The 22,996-nt window shown below is 47.8% G+C and overlaps 1 protein-coding gene across 10 annotated transcripts in view; it reads left to right on the top strand.

The window, feature by feature from the left end:
• The window catches only part of Mettl6 (methyltransferase like 6), a 64,112-nt gene that overhangs the window by 31,061 nt on the left and 10,055 nt on the right, over nt 1-22,996 (top strand). For 2 of the 10 annotated variants that reach the window (XR_784093.3, XR_004514667.1), the window contains 3 exons: nt 18,064-18,141; nt 18,509-18,562; nt 18,837-18,862. Coding sequence is in view for 6 of the 10 variants with exons in the window: in XM_010643121.3 (XP_010641423.1) it covers nt 18,509-18,562; nt 18,837-18,988 (206 nt within the window). In the remaining 4 variants the exon portion in view is untranslated. Of the gene's footprint in view, nt 1-8,406; nt 14,088-18,063; nt 18,142-18,508; nt 18,563-18,836; nt 19,565-22,996 lie in introns of those variants that run through there. The other 8 variants (XR_784095.3, XM_010643126.2, XR_004514666.1 and 5 more) reach the window with 7 other exon arrangements.

The raw sequence follows: 22,996 nt of genomic DNA on the forward strand, positions 1-22,996 counted from the left end.
AGGTGCAAGGAGATAGTGAAAAGGGCATCTTTTAGCTACAAGGCTGAGTAGTGAATGGTGAACAGAGGGACAGAGGACAGAAGCATGCAGAGGTTTGGCACCAGGGATTGTATGGGAAGGAAAATCTGATAGCACGGAGGGGTTGTAACAATTTGTAAGTACCATCGGCCTCCGTACCAGGAGAATGTGGGCATTATAAGGGAAGTTGGTGGGGATTAAGAGATCATGTCACAATAGGTGAGACATGATAGATTATAAGCCTTCCAAAGCCAGGTGAGAAATGGGATGCTGTCATCGGGCAGGGCATGGGTGGTCTGGCATGAGAAGGATGGTAGGCGGTTGTTGGGATGAAGCCAGGAATGGAGTGGAGGCGTCCCAGACCCTGGGGTTGAGATGAGGAGTGACGGTAGGAGCAGGGGGGCTGTTGAGAAGGAGACATTAGGGCAACTGTAAGTATTGGTTGTGTCCCAGGGATGGTTAGAGTAGCTGACAACTTGGTTAAGATGTCTCACCCTAAAAAGGAACAAGACAGGTGGGGATGACTGAGTGTGGGAGAAGGTGTTGACCCACGTGACACCAGAATGAAGGGGTTCGAAAGTTCTGAAAACTTGGCTGCCAATGCCCACAGCAGTAGTCAGGGCCAGAAAGATCAATCCTTGGAAAGAAGGACAAGTGGAATGAGTGGCCTGTGTCGATCAGGAAAGGAATGGACTTACCCTCCAATGTAAGTTACCTGAAGTTCAGCATCCGAGAGGATCAGGGGGCCTCCACGGCCTTCAGGCAGTTTCAGTCTCAGTGGCCAGGCCAAGAAAGAAGGTCTGGGAAGGAGCTGGTTGGAGGTCCCTGGGATTGTGACCCAGGAGTGGCTGCCAGCAGGGGGCAGTCTGACTTCCAGTGGGGTCCCCTGCAGGAAGGACATGGCTTGGGAACCCCGGCCTGTGGCATCCCCTAGCCCAGTGACTGTTCTGGTGGCATTTGAAGCATGGCTCTGAAGGAATGTTTCTGCTCAGGGGTGTCGTAAGACCCTTTGTGCTCAGCCCAGTGGTTGACCTTGGAGGGCTCCTTACAGCAGAGGCCAGCATCTATAGCTCAGAGGAGTCTGGGGGCCCGGATAGTGTAGCCACACTCTCGGAACAGGCACCACAGATGTCTCCTGGAACCGAGGGTGGTGTAGCTGTACTCAGACTTCCTAGAACCGAGGGCTGGGCATGGTGCTGCACTACTGCCTTTCCCTCCAGGCCTGACATTGTGGGCCCGGCTGAGAAGCTTCAGTTGGGAACAAGGACTGCTTTTACAGGATTTTGGTCCATGTGTGTGATGCTGTGGCAGAAATTTTGTAAAAAATGTAATGTTAGGAGGTGGGATCTGGTTGGAAGAGGCGGGTAACTGGGGATGTGCCCTGGAATGATGTTATCTCCCTCCCCAGCTCCTCCTCTTGCTGACTGAGGTGAGCAGCTTTCCTCTGCTCAGGCCCTTCTACCTGGTCTGTTTCTGCACAGGGCCAGCAGGGACTAAAACATGAGCCAGAATAAACTTCTCTTCCTTTAAGTCGAAGGTGCAGGTATTTTGTCTCAGCAACAGGGAAAGTGACCAAGACCCTTTCTTCCCTGAAGCTTTGATTTTGCTTGATTGCATTTGCTGCAATTGAACTGGAATTACTAAAAAATGTCCCATGACTCATGCAGGCCCAGTACAGGAGGAGCTCCACTTCCATCCACCCCCAAATAACAAGTTTCTATCTATATAGAAACGGAGAAACAGCGTCTGGTTGTGTTACTTTTCCTATTCCTTACTCTTCCTGGAAGAATTATCAGACTGTTTGGGGGGAACTTGATAATAGCAAATGTTACCATACTTCTTATTCCATGCTAGTTCACTAGCAAATGAGGTCTCCGAGTTTCTGGAATACCAGCCTCCGGGCGTAGTGCCTGCTACATGGAAAGCCCTCAGGAAAAGAATAACTGAGAAGATGGATTATGACTGTACAGACCGGACTAATTTTTTTTTTTTTTTTTGATACTGGGGATCCAACTTGGGACCTTGAGCTTGCGAGGCAGGTGGCAGAACCACTGAGCTAAATCCTGGGCCTCAGACCAGACTAATTCTAATTATTTGGTTAAATGGAGGCAAGAGAAGGTTCTTAATATATTACCCTTCCTTGAGGGGGAAAAAAAAAAGCCCAGTGTATATTAACTAGTCCACTCCAGTACTCGCTTGAGAACATGGAAAACACTTCTAATATTCCCAGATTTCCATATTCAGGGAATAATTAATTGAATTTCAGTCCAGCAGCAGATGAAATGATATTTAGCCCCCACAAATGAAATTTATGGAAAGTTTTTTAAGGAAGTGGGGCACAGCATATATCTCAGAATGTAAGATCAGTGCACACACACCCAGGATAACCTCACGTACAGAAAAGAAGCATACTTGGACAGAACAAAAACATTGCTGTAATATGATAAATAATTATGATTGTAGATGGTGATGGGATTATGGATTATATTTTCTCTGTTTCGTTAGCATTTCTGTAGTCTGGAATTTTGTTTAAGAACATATAATTTCTTTTTTTTTTTTTTAGATAGCATGATTTTTAAAAAGTTTTTTACCAGTCCATGTTTGCAGCATGTAATGATTTACATTCATCATGGGGAGCTGATACATGTACATAACACATTGTAATTCTTTTTCAAAGAATCCCCTCCCCCATTTAACTGCCCTTCCATTTCGCAAAAGTTCTCTCCCTATTTTCTTTTTTTTCTTTCTTTCTTTCTTTTTATTGAGGTTATTGGTACAATCTAGGTATACAATACAATTACATTCATCATTGGGATTCTGTACCTTTACATAATAGGTCTTGATGCTCATTTTTCCCCTTGTCCCTGCCCTCCCTTCCCCCCCTCCCCTCCCCATTTACAAACATTTTATTTCCATTTTTTCAGTTTCTCATATTTTTTTTTCCTCTCCCTTCTTACCTTTCCCCCACCCTTCCCACTTTCCTTACACCTTTAGTCCTTTACTTCCTATTTCACATTATTAATTGTCTCATTAGGATCCTGTGTACTATTATAGTTTTTCACACCAAAGAAACTATTCGGTATTTCAGTTAAAGAAATCTCAAAAATAAGGAATCCTACAATAAAACTAAAAAGGAAAGTAAAAGAGAAAAGACAATGATGTAACATCAAAAAAATCCTTAATTCTGGAGATGTAAATGGTCCCTGAACATATTTAAATTGCTTCTTGCTCTTATGGTCTTATCTTATTCTTTTTTTCATTATTTAGAGAATATTTTATTAGTTTCTGTAATCAAACCCATGTAGATATGACCTTACATATTTAGTACGATGTGTTACCCCTGTACACGTGGGAAAAAAAATTTAAAAAAAAAAATTAACATTTCTAGACCAATATGGTTGTCCATTTCTGTACCATGCCAAGTCAACACAGTAAATTGGGATGACTTTTTCCAAAGTTGGCAGCACCGTTAAAGTTTCCCAAAATTCAATTTATATATGTGTGTGTGTGTGTGTGTGTGTGTGTGTGTGTATAAAGACTAATAATAGTATGTTATGCATCAATAGCAGCAACAGCTTTTCCAGATTCTGCAGTCATCTGAACGTAATTATAGACATTCAGCACATTCCATTAAAAAAAACAAAAAAACAAAAGAATAATATCCAGACAACAGCAAAGTTCTGTTGCTGCTGTGGTACCTGGTACCATTTTTTCTATTAGCCTCTTAATCATCATGTGGAAAGAGAACATTCTAGAGTAATATCATTAAATGTAGCTCTGATAAAGCATAGTCCCTACTATGTATCATAAAGCAGGTACTAGATATTTTACATTCATAGAGGTATGATACAGTACTGTCTTACATCAATAATACTGGATTCAGTTCTGGTTTGAAATTTACTTTGTCTGCAAATAAGATTGCTACCCCTGTTTTTTTCTGGGCTCCTGTCACATGGAGAATTGTTTTCTGTCTTTTCACTTTCAGTCTATTGGCTTCTTTTTGCACTAGGTGTGTTTCTTGTATACAACATATTATTGGATTTTGCTTCTTATTCCATTTTGCCAGTCTGTTTCTCTTGATTGGTGAGTTGATCTCTCCCTATTTTCTATTATTTATCTTTTATTTCTTCTATAATTTGTTTGTACTTTTGTGTTTCTCATATAAGAGAAACCATGTTATATTTTAAGTGTGTCTGATTTATTACACTTAACATTATGGTTTCAAGGTGCATTCATTTTCCAAGAAATGACTCAGATTTATCCTTCATTATGGCAGAGTAGTAAAAACCATTCTTTTACTTAATTTTCTTGTTGCTGAGACAAAATACAAGACACCCAAAGTTAAAGGAGGAAGGGCTTACTTTGGCTCTTGGTTTGTAGAGGTTTCAGTCCATGGTTGGCTGGCTCCAAGGCGGGTGGCATGGCAGAGGGTATCGCGGAGGAGAAACAGTTCATGGCAGGTGGAAGGTAGGAGGTCAGCAAAGCAATGAAGTAGTGAGGAAACAGCAGCAGCAGTCTGTCTGTCTCTTTTATCCCCTCCAGGCTACACACCCACACTCAGGATGAGCCTTCCCATTATCCACACCCAGAACTAAGCCAAACCAATCTGTGGACTAATTTAGTAATCAGAGGGCCAGGCATTTAGCTCAGTGGTTCCACTGCCTGCCTCACAAGATCCTGAGTTCAATCCCCGTTACCCCCCCAAAAAAAATTTAGCAATCGTATACCCTTAATTCCACCATCACACACTTAATCCTAGTATCACACACCCTAGATCCAGCCACCTTTGGAAAGACCCACCTATGACTACATGAGGCTTGGGGGGGACATCTAGACACAAGACATAACAACCACATATACAATTTCTTGAGCCAGCAAAGTTTTTGTAAGTCAGACAAAAAAATAAAAATTAAAGAACCAGCAACAAAAACTGGACCGTTCAGAGAGTAGCACCTCCTTGCAGGGTGAAGCCCAGCACTCATCTGCTTTCCTTGCTCCCCTCCTGTCTTACATTGTTAGCAGTCTCAGAGCCCAGTTCAGAAATCTTCTCTGATATAAAATCAAATGTCTGACTTCCTCTAAAATGAAAGAGAAAAGAAAAGGGTCACGGACTCCATCAACTAGAAATGCCTGTTGCACACCTACTATGTGAGAAATACTTGCCTCATGATGGACCTAAAGGAAAGGATAAGACAGATAAGCTCCCTGTATACTGGAGGCTGTAGTTTATGAAGCTCTCTCCATATATCAAGAGACTCAAAACGATAAGCATATTTGTGTTTGGGCAAGATTCTCAGTACCAAAAGGCACTGGCATGGGATAGGAGATAAAGGTCTTCAGTTCTAGGGACCTCTGAGGGCCTGGAACACTTTTTGTGTGCAAAAGACCAAGCCTGGGACCCATGAGTTAATGCCCTGACCCAGGGACTGAACCCCATGCCATCGGAAGGAGTACAGTGCCTTGTCACAGAGTTTCTGAGACACTTAAAATGACCCATGAGAGGTGCAACATATAGGGACTTGAACCCAGGAAGTCTATGCCAGCCTTTTTTGGTTTTGGTTTGGTTGGGGTTTTGGTGGTACTGGGGATGTCACCCAGGGGTCTTCTACCATTGAGCTACCTCCGTGTTCTTTTAATATATTTAATTTTGAGACAAGGTGTCATTAACTTCCCCTAAGCAGCCTTGAACTTGTGATCCTCTTGCCCTGGCCTCCCAAGGAGGCTGGCATTACGGCTCCAAGCTCAGACATCAGCTCTTGCTGCTGTCATTAGCCAGCCATGTTACAGTTGATTTCTAATACAGACACCACAGACCCAGCCCCTGGACGCCATTGAGGTGATTGCTGTATTTCATTTGCACTCATGAGGCAGGTAGTGGTGTCTATTCTTTTTTGAGACAGTCTCGCAAAGCAGTCTGGGGCCAGGGATGTAGTTCAATTCCCAGTACTGGAACAATAAATAAATAAAACAAAGCAGTGCCGTTTGAGCTTGATTCCCTATGTAGGTCAGGCTGGCCTCAAATTCACAATCCCCTGCCCCAGCCTCCCAAGTACCAGGATTATAGGTGTGTGCCACCATAGCTGGCTCAGATACATATTTTGTTAAAGTTTTGACTTAGTTGCTAACACTTAAATTATCCAGAGACATCACATAAATATTAATATCTGCACTCCAGAAGCATGGGGAGCTTAGGCAAGAGGGTAATAATCAGGGGAAGCCACTGGAAAGAATGTGGGTCCTCTGGCTTGCCATAGTCCCCACCATTCCCTAGTGATCCCTACCCCTCATCTGGGGCTCCTGCTTCTTTCTGAATGCTGTGGGCCAGTGACTGCCACTTCATTCTGTTGGCCTCCTGTGACCCACAAGCAAACCCAAGCTGGTGCCTTTCTTAGCTCTCATGGCTGTGGGTCACCCACATGGAACTGTGTAATGTGCCCCTGCCCTTTACCTGCAGCCCGTGGTCTCCAGGGCCCAGTGGGTGCAAGTTCTGCACTGTCCCACCAGGCTTCTGCCAGGGCCAAGAGTAGGACAGGCACTCAGGCTGAAACCCATGCCTGACAGTCATCACCGCTTGATTCTTCCTGTGCCCTTGGGAAGGAAAACTTGTTTAAGGTGGTTTTATGGTCTGGGTCTTTGGTGTCCTGTAAGGGCCCATGTGTTGCAGGTTTGGCTGACAAGCCCTGACACTAAAGAGGCTGGGACTCCGTCATCAGGTGCAGCCTAGTGGCAGACAGTACTGCGGGCTTCCCCTGAAGGGGATATGAGGAGCCTGGCCCCTTCCCTCCTGTTTCTTTCTTTGTTTCCTGGTTCGCCAGAAGGAGAACAGCTTCCTTTGCCACATGTGCCTTGTCAAACACCCAAGTGACAAGACCAAGCAACCAAGGACTGAAACCTTGATAAACATGAGAAAAATAAAGCTTTCTTCCTCTTAGGCTGTTTTATCTCAGGGGATTTTGTACAGGGATGGAAAGCAGACCAGCACAGGGGGATACCAAACCGAAATGCTGTCCTAAGCAGCTTGCCTTATAACTGAGGCTGTCTCCTTCCAGTCAAGGGACGAGAAAGGACTGCAGTGTGCCCCGTGCTTATGTCACAGGTGTGTACCACCTGGAAACCCACAAAAGCCTGGACCGAACCTCACGCATGATGTTACACAACCCGTATGGGTGACCGGGCCTCTCAGAGCTGCTGCACTCTCACACCAGACAGAAAGACAAGCAAATAAAAGCACCACTCAGCTGGGGGAATGGTTGGGCAGGGGCCGACTCTGGAAGAGGTCACCTCTGTGATGAATGTCAGGGAGGGAATGGGCCTGGAAGAATGCCGACAGACAGAAGTCCGACAGACAGAAGTCAGTGTTTGGGGACAGTGAATGAGAAAGACGACCAGCCAGGAAACCTCAGGCCAGGAAGAAATGACGGGTAGGGAGAGACGGCAGCAGATAGACGAGGAATTGAGTTTTCTCCTGAAGGTGCTGGGGAGCTATGAAAAGGTATCGAGCAGGGCAATGGCAAGGTCAAACTTTTGAAGCCAGAGGCAGAGACCAGAATCAAAGAGACAGTTGCCATGGAGAGAAAACCAGCAAAGCTGACGAGTCTCTATTAAATAATGCCTGTGTGGTCCAGGTGAGGGCCTTCATGAGGCCCTCAGTTCCACGCCTGGCACCATAAATAGCAATCACGATGTCTATATGTTGGGGTCACAATAGTGGGACAGAGTCCCTGCCCTCTTAAAGTTCACATGCAGGGGCAGGAAACAGTCAACCATAACAATGGAAAAATGAGACAATTTCAAGATCTTATCAGTGCTCTGAATGAAATTCTTATCGGTGCAGAAGGTATACAGAGGGAACTATTTGAATTGAAACATGAACGGTTATCAGGAGGAATTCACATGAGCGTCTGAGGAAGGCGCTGCAGGCAGAGGGGGCAGTAGGCGCCGAGCCCTAGATAGGAGGGCACTTTGGTGCTGGAGGAACAGAAAGAGAGTCTGTGTGCTAGAGATCAACGAGAAAAAGAGAGGGCAATGAGGTAGAAGAGAAAGGCATACTATTGTGTGTGTATTTCTTCTGAGTCAAGAGGTAATCACACACTTGCGTGTTATGCCTGTCCTCGAACTTCTAGAAAACAAGTAGATGTCACATTGCATCTTAAAGAACAGGATTTCCTGCTGCCTGTGTCCACCCTCTCCACTCTTCCTTCATACTCCTAGTGGGGTCATGTGGAAGGGCTGCAAGTCATCAAAACTTCTGAGCAGGGCTCAGTGAGACCCGCACATGCATGTGCAAGGCCACCATTAAGCCCAGACAAGGAGAGAGAGGCACACAGACTGCATCCGTGCACCTGGGACATCTGCCGGATGTCCTCTCTCTCTCTCTCTCCCATCTAGGCATCTGCAATGCTGGAGATCAACCCAGGAGCAAATGCATGTTTGCAAGGCATTCTGTCACCAACCTACTACCCTAATCCAGCCCTCATTTCCTGTCCTAAGAAGTTGGGAATATTGTTACCCCTCTTAGAGTTTAAGAGCACAAAGCTTGGATTTGAACCCTTTTGAACCCCACGAGCTTTGGCCACTCGCTGTGGAAACTACTGAGCCCTTAGAGGATTGAGGCAGAATCAGAAACCCTGCTCTGGGCCAGCTGGGCTGTAACTCTTGCTTCCTCAGGTCACCTGTCCACGTGCCACTCCTGAGCACTCGTCACACACGGGAACGTTCCCCCTCTGCAGCTCCAGGCATCTTCTCCCAAGTTCTGGCTCTACAAGTGCAAATCCCTGTTTTTCATTCTCGGGAGCTGGAGACACAGCTGTGAAGTCCCATTGGCCTGACCCTCATCAACCCCAGGGAACCTGGACTTTCTATGCCTTTGCCAAACCTGCTGAAAATCTGCTCTCCGCACAACCTCACACAGTTTCACTCCATCTGCCCACAGAAAGATCTAGGGCGTGGCTAAAGCTGCAGGTCAGTCTTGGGTCATTACAAACGGGCAAAGGGGGCTTGGCATGGCGGTGCACTCCTGTAATCCCAGCACTCGAATGCTGAGACAAAAGGATCACAAGTTTGAGCCCAGCTCAGGCAAGATCCTGCGTCAAAAATAAAAAATAGCAAAGTATGGGATGTGGTTCACTTGGACGGCCCTGAGTTCAATATCTAGTACTGAATAAAATAAATAAATAAATAATAAATAAAACAACTAAACAAAACCAAAGAGCAGTAGGGACATTCAGGGGCCAATTGACACTACAGAAATCCCTGGACCTTAAATACCTGTTCAAATACAGCCCTGGAGGAGGCTGAGAGATTCCACTTGGCTTCCACTTCTGGAGGCTGCTCTCTTCTGCACCTGCCTGCTGGGCGGTTTGTGGTGACTAAGACCCTTTGTGCCTTGCGGGGCACAGAGATCGGCTTGGGGCTGGGGGCGTAGAAGAGTGGTGCATTGGGCTCCTCGCGGGTGCTGGCCCTGGGTTCCAGCCTCAATACCCAGACGGGTCCTTACCTCTTCCCCTCAGTCTGGGAAGCTGGCGAGCATTGTTCTCCTGGTGGTGGGAAGACTTGCCCCACACCACCTGTGGGGAGATGCCTGGAGCCGCACAGTCCTGAAAACTGATGGGGGCCCCTCCAAGAAAGACCGAGGGGCTAAGAATGAGCACAGGTGTTGGCATTAGACATGGCCCAGACTCAGAGGTCAGCTCTGCCATTTTATGGCTAGGTGACCCAGGCAGGTCAGAATGTGCCTCAGTTCCCTCAGTTGTAAGGGAGGCAGCACAGCACACCTGTACTGCACCCTGAGTTCTGTGAGGATTAATGATACACCCCTCATAGCCTAACAAGCAGGAAGCCCGACCGGGGTATCAAACATGCCTGTTACGTGTGGGCCTGGGCTGTCACCTGCCGTTTTACTTCCTTCCCTCGTGTCTGTGAGACACCATCAGCACTTCCCGACTGTAGTGCACAGCAGGTACTGCTCATGTGCATGAGGTAATTTTGAAATCTGACATCCCAGGAAGATGACATGCACATTGGCCCCACATTACATGAGGCATACCTAAGCTCAATAACCTGTTCCAGGTCATGGCACGGCCCAAATTAAGTGAGATTTAGAGATTTGGGGCTGTAAGATGATGAAGATCTGAACCATGAAATGGTCAGGACACAACTCCAGGACAGTTTCGTGAGGAAACTTACGGCAAACCTCGGGGACCTGGCACCTCCTCTGCTGTGATGGGCTGTGGTCTGGGCTCAGTACTATTGGGAGGTGGTGCACAGCGAGGAGCCCTCCTCTTCTAGGTCCACCGGGACACTTTTCCTCCCGACCCGGTCCGGTCCAGAGGATGCTGGGTTAAAGGGGTGCAGGTGGGTCAGGTGACCCTACGGCAGCCTGTCCCCGTCCCTTCCACGGCTGCCCCGTGCTAGGTCTGGTGCCTCTCAGTCCTTGTCGCCTCCCGTTCTCAGGCCACCTGTTAAGTGTCGAGCTGGCCTTTCCAGGCTGACCGCTAGGGCGGTCAGGGGCCAGGCTGTGGCCAAGCTACTGAGCGTCTCCGAGAGCCTTTCTAGTTTTAGGGTTTCAGTGTATTTGTTTATGCTTAATTTTTTATTCTACAGTAACCTCAAATGTGCCTTAAAATTGCAAAAAAGTAGTATAAAGAACTCGTACTCTACTCAATCTACAAGGAATATTTTGCCACGTTTCTTTTTTCATTAGTTTCCTATGTACACATTACCTTTTTTCCATTTAGGAGTAGTTTGGACACATCGTAAATTTTTACTATTGAATACTTCAGAGTCTATTTCTCAAGAACAAGTGTCTTACAAAACCACAGAGCTGTTATGAGAACCAGCAGGTTTAACAATGTTACCGTGTTGTTTCTAGCTCTCAAATCTTATAGTCACCAGCTGTTTCAATCACATAGCATTCATAGCAGTCTGTTCTGATTGAGGACCCAACCCAGGGTTACACAAGGCTTTTGCAGCCCGACTCCGTTTCTTCTTTAGTCTGATCTGGTGCCCATTCATTTCTGTCATTGTGACCTCTAGGTGCAAGTCACTCATGCAGTCTGCATGGGGTGCCCTGGGGGCAGGGATGCCCTCATGCCTGTGTCTCTGGATTTCTCACACGAGTGTTCCTGTGTGCCCTGGGCAGCAGGGTGCCTCTGAGACCCCAAAAGCAGACTGTGGCTTACATTTAGTGAGTGCTTTGATCTTTCTGCCCTGGATGATGTGGGGGTGCACCTGCTGGACCACAGCAGTTATAAAGCAACAGTGGCTTCGGGCACGGAGGAGTCAGATCCTTCAGGCTCACGACCCTCCGTGTACTGGAAACTGACCTCAGAGTGGGCACCCAAGCTGGCACCCAGGTTAAGACCTGCCCAGGCCTTAGGGCAGTGAGAGGCACAGCCGGACTGTTGGGCGCTAGGGTGTGGGCGCCTGCTTGGCGTCGCACACCATCTTTAAAGCCTCCCACTCATGAAGGCAGTGTGAGGAGAGCAGGTTTGAGCAGAAGGAGACATTCCTCAACCACGCAGTGACTCCCAGGTGGGTGCCCCACTCCCAGGAAGGAGCTTTCCCTCCAAAGGGAGAGCCTGAGGCAAAGTCTCCTCCAGCCGGACTTAGATGCAGGCCAGTGCCGTTCATAACCTATGGTCTAAAGACATGAGCCCTGGATTTGTTGGAACAAACAGCTCCTGGCCTGAGGCTGGATTTTTTAAATTTTTTTGCGTGGAGGGGTTTAGAAGATCCAGTATTAAGTCACTGAACAGTTCGAAGTGCTGGGGTTTGAATAGGGTTTGTCCCCCTGGAGCTCAGGTTGAAGAGGAGCTGAGCAGTGGTGGGGGCTTCAGGAGGTGATTAGGTCAGTACGAGGGGCCCACACCTTTCTCCCTCGTTTCCCTTTCCATTTTCCACTCTGAAGTGAAGCAGCACAGGGCCCCTACCAGATGCAGCTTGTGATCTTGGACTTTCCAGCTTCCTCACATGTGAGCCAAAATGAACCTCTTTTCTTTATCGATCATCCAGCCCCAGGAACTCTGTTCCAGCAACACCAAGGTGAATAAGACAGTTTCTGCCAGTGGGGACTCAAATGTAAATAGTGGTTGGGACTCGCCTTTGGTTTCATTGATTTTTCCGTGCCTCTGAGCTATGGTTCTTAATCTGGTGGCCACTAAACAGTCAGGATTCTGAATGATCTGCAAAAAGGGTGGGCTCAGGCCATCTTGAGTCCCCCTGGCTACCATCTGGTCTAGGCTGTTGCAACTTCTATAACTTCAGTGCTGGGGAGAGCAACCAACCCTCCCCATGTGCTCAAAGCTGGGAGTTCCCAGGCCTCCCAGGCCTTGGTGCTAAATCAGAAATCCGAAGCAAATGGGGAGGGAGGTGTCACCTGCTTGTGGGGCACAACAGGGAACAGGAGCAGACTGGGTGGAGGTGGAGGAATAATCACGGCCAACATTCATTTTGCTTAAGAAATTTTTTCTCAGTGCTGGGGAATTTAAGAATTTAACATGCAGGGCACACCTGTAATTCCAGCTCCTGTAATTCAAGACAAACCTGGGCTGTGTTGTGACATCCTGTCTCAAAAAAAGAAAAATTAAATAAAGAATTTAATAATATTTGGAAGAAATTTAAGGGGTAAATGCTACATTACCTCTATTGCATAGAAGGGTAAACTGGGATCCAGAGAGGGTAAACTTGATGGAGGTTAATGGCAGTTAATGCCCTCAGTTAATGGCAGCTTGAGATTATGCGGCCCTACCCTAGAGGGATTGTGTACAACTGTGGCAAAGTCCTGAAGCTGTGTTTAAAATTAATCCTCAGAGATCAGAGGCAAAAGTCAGGAAAAGCTGTGTTTCCATGGATACCCACTCTTCTCCAACCCGGCTAGGTGCAAATGCAGCCACTCGGGAACGCCCGATCTCCAGTGAGTTCCGTTCCCCGGGAAGAGGCCGCGGCAGCCCTTCCGGAGGCCCCTCTGCTCCATCCATCATCGGCCACGCCCCATGGCAGCCTGCACAGAGCAGAGGGGATGTGGAGCTCCTGGTGCCGCAGGGTTAAGAGCGGATTTAAGTGGCAGTTCCCTCCTCCCTCCAGGGGCTGTGCCGCCCAGGGCAAGGCCCTCGCCCTCGAAGCTCTTGTGTAATGAAGCGAAGACGGGCTCAGTGGCTGCTGTGAAGGCAGAAACTATGGGATAATGCGTGAAAACCATGATGCTGGCCCAGAGAAGGCAACGGAGGAAGGCACACCTGTTGCCATGGCCATCTGCCTGTGTCTTCGAGTGACAGTGATCCCCTGGAGGACAACTCGAAGGAGCAGACGAGGTGGCAGTCTCGTGTCCCCAGCCCCTGACCCGCCAGCGTCTCTGCTGTGTTCCAGCATCCATCCCACTGCAGACGCACTGCTGTTCCCAGCCACTCTTGGGCCCCTGGGAAGAGACGGCCAAACTCGGTTCTGCTGGCTCCGGGCCCAGTCCCCAGAACCCCGACCCAGGCTCGGGGACCACCACCTGAGGGATGAGCAGACTGTCCATGTCCCATGTGGCCCCAGCTCGCAGGGAAGAGAGGAGATGGGAGCGGTTGAGGCTTCACGATGGTTTTGATGGGTTAGGAGCGTCCGTCCGAGAGCCCGTGACTTAGTGGGCGTCATGTGGCCCGCATTGCTGAGAGTTCCACCAAGCTGCCTGGGCTTCAGTGACCCATGGTGTTGTGGGAGCCTGGCTGAACCAGAGCGACTCCATATCGGCCAGCGAATGACCTAGAGACTGTCGCTGCCCCCATCCCTTATAAGATAACTAGCGATTAATTGTGAATTGTTAGGTAATTGTTTTGAAGTAGCTGGAAGGCTGGATGGAGACTATAATGAACACAGAGACTCAACATGGATTGTGTCACTCTTTGTATGTCTGTAATCTGAATGTTCTGAACATTATAATCTAAGTCGTAAGTGGAACAATGGATGAGCAATCTGCTAATCATTAGTACATGATGGTCAAGTACATGCCTGATAACCACTAGGTCAGAACAACTGATTCTTTGCCTTTGTCCTCTTCCCGTAAGTTTTATATGTAAACCCCCCTTCAGCCCTATATAAAGTGGCCTCTGTTTCTGAGCTAGTCGCCTCTCTGAGCCACTTGGCTTGGGGAGTGCCGTCTGGCCAGACTAATAAAGGTCTATTAGCCAACTTGCCTGGTGTGTTCCTTCCTGGGTGACTCTCGCTATTGGACAAGCTCCTGGAGCCTCACTGAGCTACTGAGCCCAGCATCGTGAAGGCCTCTTGGCTGTTCACGCTCCAGGAGTAAAAATGAGACACAAGTCTTACAGTGTGACGCTTCAGAGCCCCAGGAGAGAGGCCGGGGACACATGCGAAGGAGCAGCTTGGTGCAGGGACCCGGGTGACGTCGACGCTGAGATGAAGGCTGCACACCTTGCAGCGAAGAGCCTTGGGCGAGTGTGCGTCTGGGCAAGAAGAACTCTGTGCTGCACGTGCACGTGTGCTGGGGACCCTCACTCACCGATCCACACCTGCATGTGCAGTCTTCAGTCTCTCCCGGGACTGACCTTAAATCCTTCGGTGATAGTTTTCAGCCCTCGAAGGATGGGGTGAGCAGTGTTAACACGAATGTGTGGATCAAGAGAGCTAGGAGCTGGTGTCACGCCCCCGACTCTGTGCCATCTGGATGCCACCAGCAGCAGCAGCCCCAGTGAAGTTTGTCGACTTGACTGGCTCTAGAGTCACCCAGGGGACTAGCGAAGCACACTTCTGGGTGTGAGTATGTGGTCAGGAGGTCTATATCTGGTCGCTGGCCCCTTCCTCGCTGACACTGTTCCCCTGCTCCGCTTCCCAGCCCCGCTGAACTAAGCATCTTTGCTCCATGACACACTTTGACCTTCTGTGTCTGCCTTGGAGCCAGCTGACCAGGGACTGGACCCCTCAAAACCACGAGCCAAATTAGATCTCCCCGATTTAAGTTGGAAGTGTCAGGCATTGTGTCCTAGTGACCAGAAAGCTATAAGTATACCTGCTTACAGATGAAAAAACTAAAGTTCAGATAGCTGGATATCTGACCAGTGGGAGGGCAGATGTCAGGTGGCAGACTGGGGGAGTAGAGCCCCTGCCCCAGTGGCTGCCACGGAGACCTACAACCTGGTCTATGAAGTGGCAGGTTCTGCTGAGTTAATGTACAACTGAGGTCTGCTTGACCCCAATTAAAATCCTTTCCCCTAGGCTGGGCGTGGTGGCGCACACCTTTAATCCCAGCACTCGGGAGGCTGAGGCAGGAGGATCTCTGTGAGTTTGAGACCAGCCTGGGCTACATAGTGAGTTCCAGGTCAGTCTCAACTACATAGTGAGACCCTGTCTCAAAAAACCAAAGTAAATGAATAAGATAAAATCCTTTCCCCTGGATTAAGGCTTCTCACTGGGTTGCTGGTTAATTGTGACCCTGTCCTAGTACGCTTTGTTCTCTCCAAGCGAGATAAGCAGTGCCTCCTCCCTTACAGCCCTGCTTGCATATCTGCTATCACCAGATGCTTCGCACTCCATCACTAGATGTCTTGAAAGCATACTCTGCTCATCTTCTTCCCACATTTGTAATCAATAAATACTGGGTGCCCTTGGTGTCCTTGGTGCCCTTTGTCTTTGTTGCCCAGAGCAGCATGGATCAGTCCAAGACCCAGCTTTCTCTCTTAAGTCTCATCTTTCTTTGTACTTTAGCTTGCATTGTATTTCCTCATAGGAGATCAATGCTCCTGGCCAGGGTTCTCAGTAATGTTCCCTAAACAGGATTAGAAAAACCTTAGCCTGGTGCTGCATACCTGTATGCCTGGCAATCAGGAGGCTGAGGCAAGAGGATCACAAATTCAGATTAGAAAAATCTTAGCCAGGTGTCGTGGTGCTGTACACCTGTATACCCCGCAATCAGGAGGCTGAGTCAGGAAGATCACAAGTTCAAGGCCAGCCCGGCCAGCAAGACCAAAAGGAGTGGGGAGAGAGAGAGAGAGGCATAGGAATGAATCCTGACTGTGCCACAGCCATTCCTAAGGATGCCTCCAAGACCCTGAAGATATTCTCTTGTATAATCTTCTAAAAGTTTAAAGTTTACCTTTTAAATTTATGTCTTTAATCCATCTTGAATTGGATTTTTTTTGGGGGGGTGAGAAAATCATTGATTCTTCTTCCATTTGAACACTCATTTCTAGCACTTTCTATGTATGAATTGTCCCTCTTTTCCCCAGTGACTAGAAACATCATCTCTGGATGAATTGTTTCTCTTGCACATTGAGTCTGTTTCTGGGATGTGTTTTGTGTTTCATTGATGTTTTTATCTATCTCTGCATAAGCACCACGTGGTCTTTTTTTTTTTTTTTGGTATTGGGGGTCAAACTCAGGACCTTGCACTTGTGAGGCAGGTAGCTGCACCACAGAGTTAAATCTCCAGTCTTTTATGATAAGTCTTGATGTCTTTAAAATTTTTTTCTTTTTCTTTAAAATGAAAACTGGGAATTTTTAGGTTGAGCGCACAGGTTCTTGCAGAGATCCCAACAGCTGTAATGAGTCAATAGCTAGAGCCACACCTTACCGAAGGATGGAGCAAGTGATAAACACAACTTTCTAACCCTGAGTCTTACATGATCACAAAGAGAATATTTCAGAGGCTTGTCCTTCTGTCCTGAATAAGGAACTAGAATGCAGATTCATTTCTGCTTGCTTTTTTTAACCTTCTAGTCTGTGTTGGTTACTTTTCCCTCATTGCTGAGACAAAATAACCAACACCCAAAGAGTTAAAGGGGAAAGGTTTATTTAGTTCACAGTTGGTAGACTTTTCAGTCCATAATTGGCTGGGGTGGCACATGGCGGAGGGGAAACAGTTCATGGGAGACCGGAAGTAGCCAAGCAGCAAGTGGATTTAACGCGTTTTCTGTCCCTTTTATCTTACCCAGACTACTTAGGGTGGGCAGCACTCACACGCTTCATCCTAGGGCCCTTGAACCTAGCACTGCATCATGAATCACTCCAGCATCACATCCCTTAGATCCAGCCACCTCTGACCGCGTGAGGCTGCGGGGGACATCTAGACACAGCCGTGACATAGTCCTTTGTGCTGGTCTCAAACTTGTCAGGCACGTCTCGGCAGGTGTCCAGGAGCTGAGGCAGGTCTCTCCGAAATGGCTCGACAGCTCGCAGAGCGCTTGAGTCCCAGTGCACAAAATGATTTTGCTCTCTGAAGGGTGGGCTGTTCTACTCTGGGTTCTTCATGTACCACTGAGAATTTCCTAGGATGGTCCTTGCGCAATACAGGTGTCACACAGTATCTGTCCCCTCCAGGTGCCTGCACCACTTCCGGGGCTGTTTTCCTGTTACCTTCTGCTGCGGAGGTCTTCAATGCAGATATTTGTCTGCTTGTCTTTCATCACAGGACAGTTTCTGGATCCTCAGCCGGTGATGCGAGAGCAGAGCCTGTGCCTTTTAGGAAAAACTGTGAGGGTGAAACACTTTTAAATTTTTCATTGGGAATGGTTTTTCTTAGCCCTTTGCTCTTTTTTCTTTTTTTTCTTTTTTTTTTTTTTTCCTTTTCGGTACCAAGTGTCCTACTCAGGACCTTGTGCTTGCAATGCAGGTGTGGTGCCACTGAGCTAAATCCTCAGCCAGCTCTTTGCTCTTGTATGAGAATAAACTTTCAACCTTTCTTGAAAAGCCCTGTTGAAATTTTGATTGCAGTTGTCCTGTTTCTCATTTCAAAGCAGAGATTCTAACTTCTTTACTGCACGTATTTGTTCCAGGTTTTTGGTAGGTTTTGCAACAGGTTAAGGGAGCTTTCTGTTCTTAGTTTACTTTGAGTTATTACCATGAAGCGTTGTTGAAGTGTATAAAATATTATTTTGCAACTGCTGAGATATTATAGTTCTTTAATATGCTAATGTGGCCACCTTTAGGAATAAATATTTTCTAACAGCACTGTCCTAGGATCCCGGGAAAAACCCATCGTGGTTACAGTGTGGTTACAGCGTATCATGCTTTGATCTGTGGCCTGCACTGACACACTCATATTTTATTTAGGCTTTTGGCTGCTATGTGCTGAGTAACCTCTGAGGGGTGACGATGTGGTCTTGTGTTGGTGTCGGCTGACGCCACACGGTGAGTTGGCCCATGTTCTCGCTCTTTGTATTTTCCAGAAGCCGGGTAAGAGATGCTGTGCTCAAATCCGCAGGAGTGTCGTAGCTCTCCCTTCTTGACCAATTGGGCTTCAAGTTTTTCTCTGGTTTAAATTTTCCTCAATTTCTTTACGAATTCTAAGACTTGTTTTCTTTCGTTCAAAACTAACATGTTCTCCTGGGGAGTTGAACCTTCCACTGTTACCTAGCAACCCTTTCCATCCTTACTAAGGTTTTTCTGTTAGTCTGTGTTACTAGAATTAATACTGCTACACAAGCTTTCTTTGCACCCGTACCCTTCCAGTTATCATCTTGCACACCGCTAATCTTTCTAAATTCCTATGTTTCAGGAGACCCTCTTGGAATGAGCCCACGGAGAAGAAGTGGAAAGAGCGAAGCACTTGGTGAGTATAGTAAAACTAAGCCAGTTGTCAGTCCTAAAATGACGATGACGAGAGGAACACAATCTGTGGGTCTGGAGCAAGGGGAACATTAAAATACTAAGTAATAATAAATTGGAAAGGAGGTGGCTCAAGCATTCCATCTCCTCTGCAGTAATGCTGGAGGGGAATGAAGATGCGCGCTCTGTTACACAGCGGTGGGCAGACTGAGTCCCGCCTCTGCACTTCAAGCAGGAGCGAGCTCAGACGGTGTCTGCTTTCTCCTGCTGTTTTCCAGAAAGCTCAGATGTGGTGACTCCGGGGTGCCTCCTTCCAGAGTGTCCTGCGCCCGTGTGTGGAGTAAGGGAACGCTACCCATCGGGGGTCAACGTGGTTTGTTTGTGGGTCCTGGCTAAACGCGGGGCTCTCAGGCTCAGCTTCTCCAAATGACAACTGGAGCTTTAGTCTCCAGGACACATTGCCTGTGAGTGTGACACACATGCAGGAAAGACTGTGCCTTCTCGTGTATTTGCTCACGGCCTCTTCCTCCCACTTGGACATACATGACCAGACCTAGTTTATCTGTGGTAGAAGTGTTTTGCAAAGGATGGGGCTGATCCACTGTTTCCTGAGATAAATTTGAATTTTTAAAGGCTTGTTGGTGAGGCTGTTAAATGCCACCATCGTATTTTTGGCATGTTCTAAATTACTGAAATAATTTGGAATGCCAGGTTTCTTCCCAGTTTTGCTTGATTTAGAATTTGATGAGGAAGGGGCCGGGGATTTAGCTCAGTGCTTCCGCTGCCTGCCTGGCCAGTGCAAGGTTGAGTTTGATCCCAGTACCAAAATAAATAAATAAATAAATCAGGTAAAATAAAATTTGATGAGGAACTGGGGGTGTGATGCAGTGGTAGAGTGTATGACCCTAAGTACAATCCCAGCACCATAAAAAATAAATATATAAAATGAAAACTTGAAGAGAATCCTAGCTTTATATTTATCTAAATCCCCCCCTTTTTTTAATTTAAAGGATAGAGAATCGGAGCATCCATTAGAAAACTGCTTCCATCCTGATATTGTCAGATTAAATAAAATTGGGTTACTGCTACTTAACCTTCCATGCATGCACTGAACTGTGATATTTAGCAGTCTAGAGTTCATCCTGTCCATAAACAGACCCTCTGACACTCTGTCCAAAGCCTGCTGCAAACCGGTTTTGTGTATAATATCCTCTGACAGCCTCCACATCTATTTATATTAGTATCTGATAAAGAATGCCTTTCTTACTATTATTCACGGTGAACCCATGCCACAGTTGTGGGACTGACACCAGCTCCACCCATGCCTCTCTCTCTCTCCCCCACCCCCTCTTTCCTGATACAGGGTCTCCCTATGTAGTTCAGGTGGGCTTTGAAGTCAGCTTTGTAGCCCAAACTGGCCTTGAATTCATGAGGATTCTCCTGCCTCAGCCTCCCATATGCTGGGATTACAGGCATGTATCACCTGACCTTTTTTCTTTTAATGCCATAATTAACTCTGTATCTCTTGGTTTCTATATTTATGTATGAGTCTTCCTCCTTTTAGTATGAGACCTTCACTCGTGAAAGTCTTCTAGCAGAATTTCTTAAAGATCACTGAATATGTTTCTGAGATCATAGGTAAATATCCTTCTGGTACTCCGAGCTATAACGTCTCTTGGTCTGGCCACTGGAACTCATTTAAATCAGCGAGGGCTCTCTCCCTAGTTTTCTTTCTGAGCCCAGTCTCTCTTTGCGATGTTCTACCCTGACAAACAGGAGCCCCTTGTGCATAATGAAGTAAAATAGGGAGCTGCTGTTCTGCCATCTGTTAACATTCCATGTGCTCAGTTCCTTTCTTATTCATCCTTCTTGATCCAAATCTGGGTTTAAATTGACCTGTTTTTGTCTTTGGCATTTGAGTAGCAAGCATCCTTGGTCTTAGTCTCCACTGACTCTCCTTAAATGTGCAGGCTAAGCTGGGTGTGGTGGCACATGCTTGTTATCCCAGCATTTATGGAGGCTGAGGCGGGAGGTTGTAGCTCATTGGTAGAGCTCCCCTGGGTTGTATACCCATATCACGGGGCAGGGGGAGCCCAGGTTAATCTTCTGGAAAATTTCCCTCACCCTCCAACTTTCACTAAGGTGCTTATCAGAGGGGTTAGTCAAGTTTTCCTCAAGGTCCTCCTTGTCCTTCCCATGCAGGATGCAAACTGGCCTAGTGTGTGTCAACTGGAATTTTCAACAAAGGAATCAAGGCCGTAAGGAAGGAAGTTATCATGTCCTAGTCATTCAGTCTCACTGTGATCCTGTACTGCACTGTGCTTGTCAATTTGTGTTGTGACTGATATATTCTTGCTGCTTTACAGGGAGGTTACAAAACTCCCTGCAGACACTGGGCTGAGACCATCAGCAGATACGGAGTTTCTGTTTGGTGACTAAAGACGCCACTGGAAAAGGAGAGCAACCTGGGCCACCCACCTATCCCTGACTCCCCAGCAACAGGGCTCAGGGGCATCACTGACAGGGTGGGGGCTGGAGATGATTTCCTGTACCCCCCACCCGCCTCCTTGGCTTTCCTGTAAAACTGGGGCTAATTCAGCTTCTCACAAGCCACTTAGGTGGAGAAGAGTCATGCAGGGTGTGACTCACCCCTGGGCTTCAACTAGGTATGGAAATAATACAGCTGTAAGGGGAGAACTGTCTGGACACAGAGACTCCAGGTCCTTGGAAACCCAGGGACCACAGGCCACGAGTTAAAAGAAAGGATGAACTATCCACTTTAAATGTCGCTTTATTTTTCTTGTCTTTTGATTTTGGAAACAAACACAGAAGCTCACACAAGCTAAGCCTGTGTTCTGCCACTGGGCTACACACCCTTACCCCCATTTTTAAGGCTTTTGAAGGGAGAAAAATGAAAAAAACCTAAAAGCTGCCGGTTTTCAACACAGGTAAGTCTGTGGAGAGCTTCCAGGCTGGGCCTCCCAGGGAGTCATCCTCAGCTTCTGTTCCTTTCGTCATTATTCAGCCCTGGTCTGTGTTTGTTGAGGCTCTGGAGCCCAGGATCACAGGACCATAGGTGGCTAGCAGGGGTGAAGGCAGCTCAGTTTCCCTTCCAGCTGCCCCTCTCGGCTGCCCTGGGATGTTGGTGAGGCAGCTTGGAAAGGTGTCAGCTTGGCAGAGGAGAGACAAGGCCGCCAGGGAGGAGTAAGCAGCACAGACTCGTCTGTGTAAACTGTCACCGAAACGTGGGAACAGTTCCCGGAAGGGAATCCGGTGCAGCCCTTGCAGTCTGAGTGATGAGGTGGCCACCAACCTGGAGGATGCTGCTGCAGCCCCCGCAGACTGCCCCAACCCTGGATAAGGTCAGAGGCTGCTTTGCAGGGGTGTTCGCAGTGGCCTGTGATGGTCTTTCTGTGTCTCTCGGGCTTCCTGTGCCCATTCCATTCACAAAGCCCGACTCGGCCAATTCCACCAGGGTAGCTGGGCCCGGAGAGCGGGCTGGCCTGGCCCCAGGTGCCTTTGCGGTAGATTGCAGCGGTGAGAGTTCAGCTGAGCCCTGGTCCTGTGTCTGCAGTGTGACGCAGGAAGCCCCAGGTGCTGGGAGCACAGGGACTGGGCTCTGCTCACCCTACACAGAGCTCCACACAGTGCACGCTTGTCAAACGAATGAATAACTGTTCTTTTTTTGCAATAGTAGGAATCGAACCCAGGGCTCTCACCCTGAGCTACCTCCCCAGCTCTTTTTATTTTTACTATTTTGAGACAGGGTCTGGCTAAGTCTGAAAGTTACACAGTCTTGGCTCAAATTTGAGACCCTCCTGCCTCAGTGCAGAGTGAACCCAAAAGGGGCTTAGGAAGCCTGCAGGAAGTGACACCTAAATTGGGACAGAAGCCTATTGCCACGGCACCTGCCTGGAATACCAGGGCTCTGGAAGACTAGCATAGGAGGATTCGGAGTTTGAGTCCAAACGTTTGAAGTTTTAAAAGGTGCGGGGGGGAGGTTGGGAATGTAGATCAGTGTGAAGACCCTAGTTCAATCTCCGGTACTGCAAAAAAATGAAGAAAATAATAAACGGAGACACGGGAAACAGAATAGCAAGGGCAGGTTGAGGTTTAATTATCCCTAATAGGAAGGAACGACGGTAGTGGGCATTTAACTAGTGGTGGCTGAAGGCCTTCCGGAGTCCAGCGATCCTGGACGGTGATGCCAGTCCTGCCCTTTCCAGGCGCAGCCCCTAGGCAAGCCCTCGCCTCCCCGAGCCCGTATCTCCTGAGAAAGAAAGCTAGCCTGGGCGCCAGCTTTGGGATGAAACGAAGCCAACAGCGAGCCGCGCCGTGCTTGCCTGTGGGCGCCTCGCCAGCCCTTTCTAACTCCGGCCCAAGGCCCTGCGGGTGACGGTACGTGCTGAGTGGGCGACACGCGCCCGCGAAGGCCGCC

This window comes from Fukomys damarensis, unplaced genomic scaffold (genome assembly GCF_012274545.1).
Source record: "Fukomys damarensis isolate Sample0158 unplaced genomic scaffold, DMR_v1.0_HiC HiC_scaffold_28, whole genome shotgun sequence".
Classification (NCBI taxonomy): domain Eukaryota; kingdom Metazoa; phylum Chordata; class Mammalia; order Rodentia; family Bathyergidae; genus Fukomys; species Fukomys damarensis.